Source organism: Ailuropoda melanoleuca, chromosome 10, assembly GCF_002007445.2.
Source record: "Ailuropoda melanoleuca isolate Jingjing chromosome 10, ASM200744v2, whole genome shotgun sequence".
NCBI classification, from domain to species: Eukaryota; Metazoa; Chordata; class Mammalia; order Carnivora; family Ursidae; genus Ailuropoda; species Ailuropoda melanoleuca.
Genome location: NC_048227.1, coordinates 8,203,693 through 8,217,228, shown reverse-complemented (window position 1 = coordinate 8,217,228; position 13,536 = coordinate 8,203,693). Strand labels below are relative to the sequence as shown.

The 13,536-nt window shown below is 60.6% G+C and overlaps 2 protein-coding genes across 7 annotated transcripts in view; both read left to right on the top strand.

Annotated features, from left to right (window-relative positions):
- The window catches only part of DTX2 (deltex E3 ubiquitin ligase 2), a 24,428-nt gene extending 15,640 nt beyond the window's left edge, over positions 1–8,788 (top strand). For both annotated transcript variants that reach the window (XM_034669973.1, XM_034669972.1), the window contains 5 exons: positions 1,901–1,974; positions 3,344–3,502; positions 4,070–4,231; positions 5,700–5,789; positions 6,852–8,788. In XM_034669973.1, the coding sequence (XP_034525864.1) occupies positions 1,901–1,974; positions 3,344–3,502; positions 4,070–4,231; positions 5,700–5,789; positions 6,852–7,079 (713 nt within the window). In that variant the 3' untranslated portion in view covers positions 7,080–8,788. The remainder of the gene's footprint in view (positions 1–1,900; positions 1,975–3,343; positions 3,503–4,069; positions 4,232–5,699; positions 5,790–6,851) is intronic.
- A 126-nt stretch (positions 8,789–8,914) lies between these two features.
- UPK3B (uroplakin 3B) overlaps positions 8,915–13,536 on the top strand; it is a 6,762-nt gene continuing 2,140 nt past the window's right edge. The window contains exons 1-6 of one of the 5 annotated variants that reach the window (XM_002925809.4): positions 8,915–9,496; positions 9,641–9,790; positions 10,010–10,247; positions 11,305–11,384; positions 12,215–12,344; positions 12,812–13,485. In XM_002925809.4, coding sequence (XP_002925855.2) covers positions 9,379–9,496; positions 9,641–9,790; positions 10,010–10,247; positions 11,305–11,384; positions 12,215–12,344; positions 12,812–12,971 — 876 coding nt within the window. In that variant the 5' untranslated portion in view covers positions 8,915–9,378 and the 3' untranslated portion in view covers positions 12,972–13,485. Of the gene's footprint in view, positions 9,791–10,009; positions 10,248–11,304; positions 12,353–12,811; positions 13,486–13,536 lie in introns of those variants that run through there. The other 4 variants (XM_034669975.1, XM_019806521.2, XM_034669976.1 and 1 more) reach the window with 4 other exon arrangements.

Here is a 13,536-nt window from a genome sequence, read left to right as displayed (position 1 = left end):
CGTGTGTGGGGGAGTGTGGGGCTGTGTATGAGGGGTAGAGGTACATTTGTGTGTGGGTGTGTGTGTTGTGTCAGGGTCGGGGGTACGTTTGTGTGTGGGGTGTGTGTGTGAGGGGACATTTTTGTGTGTGGGAGTGTGGGGTACGTGTGAGAGGGGGTTGGGACGTTTGTGGGTGTGTGTGGGGTGCATGTATGGGGACATTTGTGGGGGGTACGTGTGTGATGGGGTGGGGAGATGTTTGGGTGGGTGTGGGGGTGTGTGTAGGGGTGTGTGTGAAGGGGTGGAGGGGTGTGGGGGGTTTGGAGGGAACATTTGTGGGGGGGTACGTGTGTGAGGGGACATTTGGGTGTGGGATGCATGCGTGGGGGGGTGGGGGTTATGTTTGTGTGCGGCTGTGTGTAGTGTACATGTGTGAGGGGGTGGTAGACATTTGTGTATGGGGGAGTGTGGGACTATATCAAGGGATGGAGGTACATTTGTGTGTGTGGGTGTGTGTGTTGTGAGGGGGTGGGGATACGTTTGTGTGGGGGGTATGTGTATTGGGTGGGGAGATATTGTGTGTGGGTATATGGGGTGCTTGTGTGAGGGGACATTGGCGTGGGAGTGTGTGGGGTACGTGTGTGAGGGGGTTTGGGGGACGTTTGTGTGTGGGAGGGTGGTATTCCTTTGTCCATAGCTGCCTCTCAGGTAATCGAAGTTCATGCCTTCACAACAGTCACAGTTTGGGTCAGGATGAGGTCTCCATTTTTAGATGAGGGAGCGGAGATTCAGGTGATGTGCTTTGTCCGAGCGTAACAGCCTGAGTCAAACCTGACGTTGCCTGCTCCCAACCTCTGCTCCCCTCCTAGCTGTCCCCTGGCCTTCTCTGGTTTCAGGCGCACTTGGCTGTGGAGCCCTCAGGCTTGTCTGTCTCTGCAGCCGGAGGCTGGTGGCTCCGAGCTTGGGTTCCTCTGGTGACAGAGGCTAGGAGCGGGACGGGCTCAGCGACCCGGAGGCAGGAAGAGGAGCTTTCCCCGGCTGTACTGGTCTTCCCGGGCCCTCCTTTCTGCTCCCGCACGGCTTTTCTGTCATTCTGCCGCTGCCTCTGGCTGGAGAAGCCCCGGGCCCGGCCAGTTCTCTCACCAGCTGGGGGAGTCTCTCATTTTGGGGATGTGGGGGGCCCATGTGGGGCCGGGCTCAGGGTTGTTGCAGGCTCAGGACCGCCCCTCCCAGCTTTGTGCACGTGGGCGGGCTCGAGGAGTGGGGTGGCCGGGCGCCCTTCCTGCTGCATCTCGGCTCCTTCCCGGACTTGGCATGTCGCTGAGACACCACAGTCCAGGGCCAGGCGAGAGAAAACCGTGGTTTGTCGTGACCGTATCCGTGTGGCATCGTCTGCAGTCAGCGTGTACACAGATGCCCGCCGGGCACGCACCCGCTGCACGTTCAGCTCCTGGAACTTCTCTTGCCTTGGCTTTCTCACGAGCGTCACGGAAGTGGAGCGAAACAGCACTGCGGGAACACGCTCAGAGTAGTTTGTTGTGGAGGTTGCTGTGTGACTTTTCTGTGTGTCCTCCGAAGAGCCTGGGTCCAGCCTCCTGACCGAATGTGCGCGGAGATGTGGTGGAGGCCCGGCGTGTGGCTCCTGAGGGCTGGGACCCGCAGCTATCGCTGGTCCTCGTCTGCTGCCTCCCGGGCTCCTGGGGCCGGGCCACCAGCAGGTGGACCGGATGGGCTCTGCCAGGCCGAGCTCCGAGCCTGCGCTGGCGCCGTGTCTCCTCTTGCACGCTCGCCCCTCCCGTCTTGGCCCCTCTCAGTGTCCCTCCTGGCAGCTTGGGCCTCTCCCTTGTCCTCCTTCCTCTCTGGACTCAGCATCTCCAGTTCGTACTCCTTGGGACACTGCTGATGTTCTTCTCTCTTCTAGGAGGGACTCCAAAGCCAGAGCCAGAACAGGTGATTAAAAAGTATACCGAGGAACTGAAAACGGTCCCAGACGAGGTATGTGTCACGGGAGCCACACACTTATGGTTTGGTCTGGGGATGACGGGGTGGCCCCAGAGAAGAGGGTTACCAGCGTTTTCTCTGCTGGGAGGGTACTTGCCAAGGTGCGCCTGGGCGCCGGCTGTGGTCCGAGGAGGCAGGAGGTGGCCTTACCAAGGGGAGGTGGCTTGGCGTTGGAGGCCTGCATTCTGATCTTAGCTTTGCCGCTCACGAGCTGTGGTTCTGAGCAAGGCTCCTACCCAGGCCTCTGCATAGCCCTGTCCCTGTGCCATCCTGGAGACAAGGGATGGGGGAGCGCCCCCCCCCGTCCCTGAGGACCGAGCTGGGGATAAGCGAAGTGGCTTTGTCCCCATAGCCCTATTGCCCCTCTGGCTATGGGGAGAGCCGGTCAGCCTTCCTGTCGTTACGGGGCCTGCCAGACCCCTTGGCAGCTCCGGTAGGACCCGAGCCTCTGTGCTGAGCCACGTTTTGGGGGCTGCTGTGCCACTGGTCTCTGATTTGAACGGAGGGTCCCGAGGGCTCTGGGGCTGGGGGTGAGGGTTGTGGGTGGGGGTCGTGGGTTAAAGGGCAGTCCAGCTGGTACAGAACAGAGGCCCCCGCCACGCCTTTCTCCCGCAGGGCCGGTAAAGGTTTAGTGACCTGTGGGTCGTCCCTGTGGCTGCCACCCTCCCTCCAGCGCTGTCTGTGCTTCCACCTGAGAAGACACAAGTCTGTGTCCTTGCCTCACCCTCCCCCGCTCCCCGCATAACTGGGCTGCTCTGCACTGGCCTCCAGCCTCCACACAGCTGTGATCTTGCTGGCAGCCCCACCTTAAAACCCCTTGCCAGGGTCCCCTGGCATGCGATACCAAGCCCAGCTCCTGAGCTTGGCAGTCAGAGCCTTCAGGGACCTGGTCCTGTCCCGTCCCTTTTACAGCCAACTCCCCCCTCACCCCCTGCGGCTGCCACCGCCCTTCCCAAACTATGCTGGTTTCTGCTTCAGAACATTCTCGTGCCTTTCCCTGCCATGCCCGTTCCTGTCCTTGTCCACTTTGTCCTTTTTCCCTTGTGACAGCCAGCTTTGGGGGCCTTTCCTCTCAGTTTCCTGCCCTGTTGTTTCCCCTCTCCTGGCCTGTGTCTGCCAAGGCCCCCATGCCCCCTGGGCTCGTGGCTGCCTGTCATCCCTTCTACCGTGGCGAGTCCACTGAGGGCACAGATCCTCTTGACTCATCTGTCTTCCCCACCTCTGGAACAATCGACTACGGGACTGACTGCCTATAATCCTGGCGTTTGAGCAGATGAAGGCCTTTTCCTGTTAAGACCGCTCCCTGCCCTTGTGGTGCGGCGGGCCGTCGGTGAGCGTACCTTGTGTGCTGGTCTCCCTCCAGGACTGCATCATCTGTATGGAGAAGCTGTCTGTGGCGTCTGGCTACAGCGACGTGACCGACAGCAAGACCATTGGGCCGGTGGCTGTGGGCCGCCTTGCCAAGTGCAGTCATGCCTTCCACCTGCTGTGTCTGTTGGCCATGTACTGCAACGGGAACAAGGTGCCCGCGCGTCTGGCCCCGTGGGCGGCAGGGGGAGGGGGTGACCTGCCCACAGTCCTGCTGCGGCCCTGCAGGGGGTGCCCAGGATGCTCTCAGAGGCAGCCTCAAGAGGTCTGCAGGCCTGAAGGTGGCAAGTGACACCTGGCCGCTGTCCTTCAATGACGTTTAGCTGGAATGGACAGAGGTTGGGGGGACTAGAGAGAAAGACCCGAGTCACGTGGCAGACCTCGGGGCCTGGCATTGCCTCTCCCCGCAGCATCCCCGGGCCGCCCCATACCAGCCAGGGTGCCACCGCCAGCAGTTGCTAGGTCACAGGGTTTTTTGTTTGGTTTGAAACCTGTTTGACCGTGTAGACTTTTATGCACCAACCTGATTTGCTTATTACTCAATGCTTGTCTCCCGGTACCTTGCCCCCGAGTCAACCATCTTTCCAGGGAAGCCGTCAGGGTCGGGTTTCTGTGCTGGGAGGGAGTCGGGGGAATAAGTGGGGACCTGCACCCCAGGGGGCCGTGCTAGGCCCTCTCTCAGGGCCACCAGCTCAGTCCATGGTGCTCTGCTTTGTCTCAGGATGGAAGTTTGCAGTGTCCTTCCTGTAAGACCATCTATGGGGAGAAAACTGGGACCCAGCCCCGGGGGAAGATGGAGGTATTCAAGTTCCAAGTATCCCTCCCCGGTCACGAGGACTGCGGGACAATACTCATAGTTTACAACATTCCTCACGGCATCCAGGTAAGGGGCCCCGGCACGAGAGGAGCCTCCTTGGACTGTTCTGGAATCGGTCTCTCTCACTCTGGGGCACTCTTCTTCCTACACTGCCCCTTTCCCAGCAGTCTGATCCCTGGGGCACTCAGGATGCCCCAGCTTCCCAATTTCAGGCTCCCAGGAACCAGGAGGCACTAGTGTCTGGGGCTGGAACAAGTTCGTAGGGCTGTGGAAGCAAAGAGATGGCCTTCAGCCCTTTCCCGATGCAGGGAGGGCATCCTGGAGGCGGAGACATCGTAGCTTAACTTGTACTGGGCAGAAGGCTAAAATGTACAAAGCAGGAAGAATGCTTGTTTTGAGGGGCTGAATAACGGGGGAACCCACAGGGCAGGGAGGTGCCAACAATGAGGACTGCTTTTGAGAGACCAGCTCTGTGGCCAGATCAAGGCCTGCCTTGGTGTGGTAGGGCCGGCTCTGATGTCAGGAACAAGACAGGAACCCGAATAGAAGGTCTCAGGGTCCCAGTAGAGACCCAGATAGGAGCCCTGGGCCCTTTGGCCTCCTGCTTGGGCCAGGGCTGACCTCAGAACTGGTGGCAGGTGGGGAGGATACAGGGCAGTGGAGGCCAGGACTCATAAGGGCCCATCTCTGACAGGTAGGGTGTCTCTGTTTTGTTCAACCACATGCTTTTCCCTGGTTTCCCTCCACTTCTCAGTGGGTCATAGTGAATTTTAAAAACATTCCAGGGGCGCCTGGATGGCTCAGTCGTTAAGCGTCTGCCTTCGGCTCAGGGCGTGATCCCGGCATTCTGGGATTGAGCCCCACATCGGGCTCCTCCCCTGGGAGCCTGCTTCTTCCTCTCCCACTCCCCCTGCTTGTGTTCCCTCTCTCGCTGGCTGTCTCTGTGTCAAACAAATAAATAAAATCTTTAAAAAATAAATACATACATACATACGTACGTACATACATACATACATACATTCTAGATGTCCTTAGAGCCACAGAGCGGGGGTGGGGTGGGGGGTGGCAGTGTCCGTGGTGTGCCTCTGAGTGTGGGAGGACACGAGCAAGGGCCTTCCACTGTTCCAGCCCCCTCCCCTTCTGTCCTGTTTGCTGCCCCTGTCCCAGGCCCCACTGCAGCCCTGTCTCCAGCAAGGAGTCAGGGCGTCAGGAAGGAGGACCTTGCCATCGAAGCCACAGAGGGCTACCAGCGGGGTGGGAGCATGTGCCCCGGCCTTTGATGAGTTCCAGTCTCATCAGGGAAGGGCAGGACATTACCAGGAGCGTCTGATGCCAAACCGAGTGCCATGGGGTCAGGGTTGGCGGTCACTGGGGAGAAGCCGTGTCCTGTCAGGTCTCTGAGGGGCAGGATTTGAGACACAGATTTATTTGGTCACAAGTGCAGGAGTAGCCCTGGCTCCGGGGGCAAAGGGTGGGCTGGGCTGCTGGGCCCCTCTCAGGACACTCCCATGCCTAGTGTCTGTTTCTCCTGCAGGGCCCAGAGCACCCCAACCCAGGGAAGCCGTTCACCGCCAGGGGCTTTCCCCGTCAGTGCTACCTTCCAGACAATGCCCAGGGCCGCAAGGTGAGGAAGGGACCCCCCGCTGGTAGGCCTGTGCCTGACTGCTTGTGGGTAGTTCGAGCAGATGTGGGGAGGGCCCAGCCTGTTGGCCGTATTGGCCGTACCTGCTCTGCCCTGCTCACCTTTTTCTTTTTCTTCTGGGGCTGGCTGGGGTGCTGGCCTCTCCTTTCCAGGGGCCGCTGTGCATTAGGCATGCTCTGCCAGGAGAGAGGACCGGAGGGGAGGGAAGGCCTCTTCCAGCAACCTCTCGGGTCAGGTCACCCGAGTGACGAGATCGGTGGGGTGGGGGTGGGGGGTTATAGGAAAGGACTGGGTGACTGGGACGGCCTGCGGAGTCCCTTCTGCACTGAGACTAGGGAGAGCATTGCCGGCAGACAGAACAGCTTGTGAGTGGCAGCAGGTGGGCCAGGCTGGAGGCTGGGAAGAGTCTGGGGGAGGACCAGAGCCCCGTGTGGGGGTAGTGGGGCATCGGGTGCCCCTAGGCCACCCTGGGCCTTGTTGATGGGAGGTTTGAGAAAGCTCCCTCTGGCTGCTGTGAGCCTGGCCCGCAGGTAGCTGAGTGTTGGGGAGCAGAGAGGCACGGGTTCCCTCGGGAGGGAGAGGCCGACTTGGAAGTAGGGCAGAGTTAGCCTGGCCCCAGGTGTGGCTTGAGCAGAAGATGGTGGTGCCCTCTGCGGTGGGGGTTCCTCTTGGGGGGAGTCAGGTCAGCAGGTGGAGTTCTGGGAGAGGAGTTGGGACTGGAGCTGGAGGCCAGGGACCCCAACAGATGGGGCTCCAGGCCCAAGACTGTGGATAGGGTCACTTCAGAGAGTGGCCCAGCCCTGGCCCTGCCAGTGACAGAGGGCTTCGCCCCTCCGTGTGCCCCACGCACAGCTGGCATTGGGTGGGTGGCCGCTGCCCCCCGTCCTGGCCCTCATTGCTGGGGCAGGTCAGACCAGGGAAGGGGGAGCAAGCAGGGGATGCTGGGCCCCCCACTGCTCCAGGGTGAAAAACCCATGCCCAGGCCCGCACTCACTCACCAGACCCTCCCTCTCTTTCCCTCCCGCTTCCCCTCCCCCGTGGCAGGTCCTGGAGCTGCTGAGGGTGGCCTGGAAGAGGCGACTTATCTTCACAGTAGGGACGTCCAGCACCACGGGAGAGACAGACACAGTGGTGTGGAACGAGATCCACCACAAGACAGAGATGGACCGCAATGTGACAGGCCACGGCTACCCTGACCCCAACTACCTGCAGAATGTGCTGGCCGAGCTGGCTGCCCAGGGGGTGACTGAGGACTGCCTGGAGCAGCAGTGACCCCCAGCCTGGCCGGCCCCATCCCTGTCCCACCCCGCCTGCCTCCGGCAGCCAGCCGCCCTCTCCCCACGCTGCTGGCTGGGCTGTCCCTGGGATGCGCAGGCAGGAAGGTGCCTTTCTTCAGAGGCTGCAGTGTTTGTCGGGGGCCTGCCTTCCGCCCCCCTCCCCTCCAGGCCTGGACCTGCGTGGGAGTTGGGCAAGCCTGGGGAGTTGTACTTGTGGGGGCTTAAGATGCAGCTACCTCAGTGCGTGGGGCCCTGCCCTTGGCGGGCTGCTTTGGGTCCATGGTGCCGGGGGCCCGGCGTGGGGTGAGGCGAGACTGCCCCATCGTAGCCAGGGCAGGTGTGGGTTCCGGGTCAGCTTCTCATACCTCAGATGTTCCGTTTGCAATAAATGCCCTATAGCCAAAGTCAGCAGGCCCTGGTGTGTTTGTGGGTGGAGAGGCTGGGCTTGGGCGTGCGTATGCGCATCCCGCTGCCTCGGAGCAACAGGGAGCCTGCAGACTGCCCATTCGACCCGCATTCCCCAATGACCAAGGCCGTTCCCCAATGACCAAGGCTGCGGTGAGGGCCGAGAGCCTGCCCCCTGACCTGTGCTGCTGCCTGGTCCTGACTCAGTTCTCCCAAGCGAGTCGGCCAGGCCCACCGTCCCGTTTACTCCTGACTCGGCTCACACATGGCGGGCGCTGCTGCTGTCTTCCCTGTTCTGGATGAGGGAACAGGTTCGAGGATGCGGTGACTGGCCCAAGGTCCCAGGCTCCCGGGAGAGCTGGGGCTGGAGCTGGGCCCGGGCTGGTCTGACCCCATCCTCAAAGTTCTAATTCTTTTCCACCCTCTTAGGAGGATCAAATACCCCAGCCTGCTGTCTGCCTGGGGGCAGTGATTGTGGCCCAGGGACACCAGTCACTTCCTGAGTGGGCAGGGGGTACTTTTGCCTCGGTAAGCCCCTTTCCTCCATAAGAAAAAAAAATTTATGTGTTGGTTTAAGATGAGTATATTATATATTAAAGCATTTTTCTTCATCTAAAAGTTTGGGTTTTTGGGGGCGCCTGGCTGACTCAGTCAATAAAGCATGTGACTCTTGAGCTCAGGGTCTTGAGTTCAAGCCCCATGTTGGGTGTTGAGATTACTTAAAAATAGAATCTTTAAAAAAAAAAAAAAGTAGTTATCCTATGACTCAGTGATTCCACCCCTAGGCGTGTAAACAAGAACAGAAAACAGGTCCACACAAAACTTGTACATGAACGCTCGTGGCATTGTTGTTCATGACAGCCAAAAAGTGGGAGCAGCCCCACTATCTCCGCTGAGGAGCTGGGAAACAAAATACCCGGTCTCCATACAGTGGAGGGAAAGTTCTGGAGCCCTAGGGAAGAACGGAGGCCTGCTACAGGCTACAACATGGATGGATGTAAGCGAGAGAAGCCAGCCCCAGCTAGTGGCTCGTGTGATTCTGTCCATGTGAAATGTTCAGAAGAGGGAAGTCCGCGGAGGCTGAGCGGAGCTGCATGGTTGCCGGGGGAGCGGGGGTCGGGGAGTGACTTTTAACGGGTACAGCGTGTCCTTTCGGGGTGATGCGCATGTTCTGAATGTGGTGGTGATGTTTGCACAACCTTGTAAAAACCCACTGGGCTGTACACTTTAAAAGGATGAATTTTATGTGAGTTCTATCTTTTTTAAAAATTATATCTTAATAAAAAAATAGAATCAAAAGGAGTGAAGTAAGTGGGATGCTTGTCAGCTGTCCAAGGTCCTTTCTCTGACTCCAGACTCCTGTTAAGACAAGAACATGGCCTCGTGGAGGGAGGGTGGGATGCTGAGATGGCAGTAGGACCAGGGGCATTATCCTGGGGCTGGAGCTGGACAGGCCTGGTGGGACCTCTGCATCCTGCTACTGCTCCCTGGGTGGGGCTGGAAGGCCCGAGGGAGGCTCCTGGCACCTGGGGTGCAGGAATCTCAGGCATGTAGCCCTGAGCCCATGTTGCCAGAGACTGGGTCCTCTCCGGGGCAGGGAGGCTGGGTGGGACCCCAATTCCGATATGGGACTCTGGAGGCCTGGCTGGCATCTGGGGGTCTGGCGGCATCCCCCTCAGTCCGGCAGTGGGGCCTGGCACGGGCCTGCCCCGCCTACAGCCCTGCCCAGCTCCCTCAGGGTAGGCTGCGCAGGCGGGAGAGGGTGGGGTGTATTTGCATTTTCAGGTCTTTCCAGGCCTTGGCCAGCCTCACAGCCTGACTAACCAGCTCCTCCGGGCTTAGGCGCTAGGGGTGTGGCAGCAGGTAGCCAGATCAGCCCCAGGCTGTGGATGTGGAAGAAGGCTGAGGGGGCGGCCACCATGGGGCTCGCACAGAGGCAGCTTAGCCCATCGCTGCTCCTCCTCCTCGTGGGGGCGCTGGTCTGGCCCCCGCCCTGTCTGAGCCTGGGTGAGTGGGGATCCTGGGATGAATTCACCTGGCTAGACCCAAGGGGCTGGGACACCCACTGGGGTGATGGGATCCTGGGAGCCCACCTGTCCAGTGGGGGGAGAGCAGGTCCCAGGCCCCTCATGCCTATCTCCTCAACTACAGAGCTGATCCCCTACACGCCGCAGATAACAGCCTGGGACCTGGAAGGGAAGGTCACAGCCACCACGTTCTCCCTGGAGCAGCCTCGCTGTGTCCTGGACGGGCTTGCTGGCATTCCCAACACCATCTGGCTGGTGGTGGCCTTCAGCAACGGTGTGTCATGGTGCGGGTTTGGGGCTGAGGAGAGCCGCAGGGTGGTGGGCCAGGCGTTGGGCTTTATCCTGAGGGGCTCCGAGAGGGGGACAAAGTAACCTGGTTTGTGTCTGGAGGGAGCCTCTGGGCCCGGAGGCATGGAGGGCCAGGCTGGGGGGCCTTGGGCCCAGCAAGGGGCTAGGCTCTCTAGCCCCATCTGTCTGTCCCTTTCTTCTGCAGCCTCCAGGGACTTCCAGAACCCACAGACACTAGCTGAGATCCCAGCCTTCCCACGGCTGCTGACTGATGGCCACTATATGACGCTGCCTCTATCCCTGGACCAGCTGCCCTGTGAGGACCCCAAGGACGGCAGCAGGGGCGTCCCCCTTCTGCGGGTGGGCAATGACCCTGGCTGCCTTGCTGACCTCCACCAGCCGCCCTACTGCAACAGCCCCCTCCCCAGCCCTGGACCTTACCGGTGGGTCTCTCCACCTGGCCCCCCGGGACAGGGGCTGTGCTGGGGGACAAGGGGTCTCGGGGAAGAGGGCTGCCCTTCCTAACCTCTCCCCATACCCTTCCCCTTCACAAACTTTTGTTTATTCCTCTGTGGAGTCAAGGAGCAGCACTCATCCCAGCTGGGGGGTAGGCAGAATGTGGCCTTTCCGGGAGGCCTGCCCATGAAGAAGTGGGCACCACAGGGCTGGTGGGGACAGGGTGGGGTCTCGGGCCCAGAGTTGGTGGGTGGGGGCTGCCCTGGCCACAGGACGGGCCCAGGGGTCCTCAGGGAGTCCAAGTGGAGCCAAGAGAACCAGCACAGGGTGCAGGGAAGGTGGGGCATGGTGTGAGCTGGGCCGGCATTTCCATCCACAGCCTCCCTTGGCCCCCTGCCCTGCCCCTGCCCTGACAGGAGCCCTTCCCACCTCCCCCATGCCCACTTCCTGGCTCGGCCTCCTTTCACTTCCTGCCCCCATTCCTAGCAGCCACCAGAGCTGGCTGCCTCGGTGCCAGCCCACCTGGGTCCCTTCACGCTCAAACACCTCCCAGGGCCCCCCACCTGGCGCAAAGATACAACCTGAGCTCCTCTGAGAGGTTTCTGGTGCCCTCAGTGCTCAGCCCGCCCCTCCCTGGGATTCCAGGCTCTGAGAGCACCCTGACCACACCCCTCCCTCCCTGGACCTTTGCTTAGGGTGCCCGAGCCTACTGGGGCACCTTCTGTGGCTTCCTAGACACCACCTGGCCAGCCCTTTTCCCTGGGAGTCCTGGGGCTCCCAGCTCCATCTGACCCACTGAGCCACCCTGAGGCACTCTGTATGTGACATTTAGTAACTGGGGCCACCAAGCCAGATGGGGTGTCTGGAGAGCAATGGCTCAGAGGCACTGGGACCGCTGGCAGATCCCCAGAGTGGGACCAGGCCATGGGTTGTCCCAATGCACCCCAGAAGAGCCTGGCCCAGAACTGCTTGGGGCTTGGCCGCTGTGGGCACCCTGCCCAGGGTAGTTGAGGCTCTGAGCCTCACCCCTTCTCCTCTCCACAGGGTGAAGTTCCTCCTGATGGACACCAGGGGCTCACCCCAGGCCGAGACCAGGTGGTCCGACCCCATTGCTCTCCACCAAGGTAGTGCTGGGGGAGGGGGTGCTCTGACCCCAGTCGACCCCTGTGGACTAGTCACCCACCCCACCCCCCACCCCCGCCAAATGGTCATGCTCAGCCGGCCTCTCCTGCTGCTGCCAGGAGACTGGGGGCCTGGAGGCAGTGTCCAAGTCCAGCCCATTCCCCAAACAGAACCTCGTGCTGGAGAGGTGGGGCACCGGGTCAGCCTCATTGGCAGAGACACCAGCTCTGTCCATGCTCAAATGTTGGTCAGCCCTTGGGTGCCCAGGTCCCAGCCCAGTCGTGGGCAGAAACAGCCTTCCCCTTGAGCACCAGCCCTGGGCCAAGCGCTACCAGGTGGAGAAGGGCCAGGACATGAGGGAGGCCGGGGTCAGAGTCAGGGCCACGGGTTCTGGGAGACCTCCTTCAGCAGGGCCCTACAGGGCCAGGGATTCACCAGGCGAAGGAAACTGCTGTGGAAGGCCAGTGTCCACTGTGAGGGACACCTGGGAGGCAGGCTACAGAGGCCGGGGTGTTGGGGGGGGCGTCTTGTCGTCTGAAGGTCTTGAATGCCAGGCTCCAGGAAGCAGGGCAGGATGTGGTCAGTCCTGAGGTCTGCTGCAGCTCTGCCCGCCATGGGCAGTGCAGTGGGCGGGCACACTGGAAGGAACAGCCTAGAAGGTGAGACTAAGTGGCTGGAGGGGTGAGTGGTCCAGGCTGGCAGGGCACAGATGCACGGCTGAGATGGACAGATGGATGGGCTCAGGAGGTCGTCAGGCCTTGAGTGTGAGCCTGGGTGGGGAAGTGACTGCCCTGGGGTCAGAGAGCAGCCTCTGAGCAGCTGCTGTGTGCAGGGAAAGCCCCAGCCTCCATCGACACGTGGCCAGGGCGGCGCGGTGGTGACATGGTCGTCATCACCTCCATCCTCTCGTCTCTGGCCAGCCTCCTGCTCCTGGCCTTCCTGGCAGCATCCACCGTGCGCTTGTGAGTGATGACAGCCCCACGGGCCTCTCTCCCACCCCAAGGAGCCCTCCCCTCTCCCTGGTCCCAGCACCTGGAAGCCCTACACGAACCTTGTGGTTTTGAGTTGGCAGTGCCCCTTCCAGGGATGTTTGGGGAATTTCTGCCCCAGGTCTCTCTCACCTGGAGGGCAGCAGGTGGCCCAGCAGCTCCTCTGAAGACAGGTTCAGAGAAGGGGACACCTCTCTCTGCCCTGCCCTTCATTGTGTCCTTGGCCCCGGCCTTTCTCCTCCTGGGCCTTGCTTTCTCTCCAAGGAGCCCTCAGTCACTTCAAAGAACCGATACCAGGGCAGTCAGGGCAACCACCTGGAGGAGGTGGGCCAGCAGCTGCTTCTAGAAGAAAGGAAAGGGAGAGGCTGCTGGAGGAGGCCCTGACGTAGCAGTGGGCTCCACCCAGCAGGGACCCAATGCCGCCTACTCTCCCCATCCAGCTCCAGCCTGTGGTGGCCCGAGGAGGCCCCGGAGCAGCTGCGGATTGGCTCCTTCATGGGGAAGCGCTACATGACCCACCACATCCCACCCAGCGAGGCCGTCACCCTGCCTGTGGGCTGTGAGCCTGGCCTGGACCCCCTCCCCAGCCTCAGACCCTAGCCTGGCCCATGTGGCTTGGGCGTGGCCACAGGGAGTTGGGGCAAGGACCTGGTGCTCACTCCCCACCCTTGCACCCACATGCCCCTCCCCATCGCACTTCCCCGCCCCCCCCACCTGCTGTCCCACTGATGTAGGAAGATGTTAGGGTTTCTAGCCCACCACCGAGAAAGAACTCTTGAGACATCTTTGTTGCCAAAAGGTGGTTTTATTAAAGCCCGGGGACAGGACCCACGGGCAGAAAGAGCTGCACTGACTGGGTCGTGAGGAGTGGCCCATTATATACTTTCAAGTTGGGAGGGGGTTAGGGATAGCGTAAGTCTTTTAAGGAATTTTGGAAGCAAGGTTTCCAGGATCCTGAGGGGGCTAGCTATTATTGTTAGGGAAAGGTCATTTATTACTGTTTAGTAAAACCTGTCACAAGACTCTTCGAATGTATATCCCTGGGTCACGTACTTGCAGGATGATTGCCAACATGTATCTTGGGGATTTAAAGATACAGGAAGTTTTCAAAGGAATTTTTATGCGTAAAGTAGACTTGCAGGGTCGGGGGGGGGGGGGCGGGGTG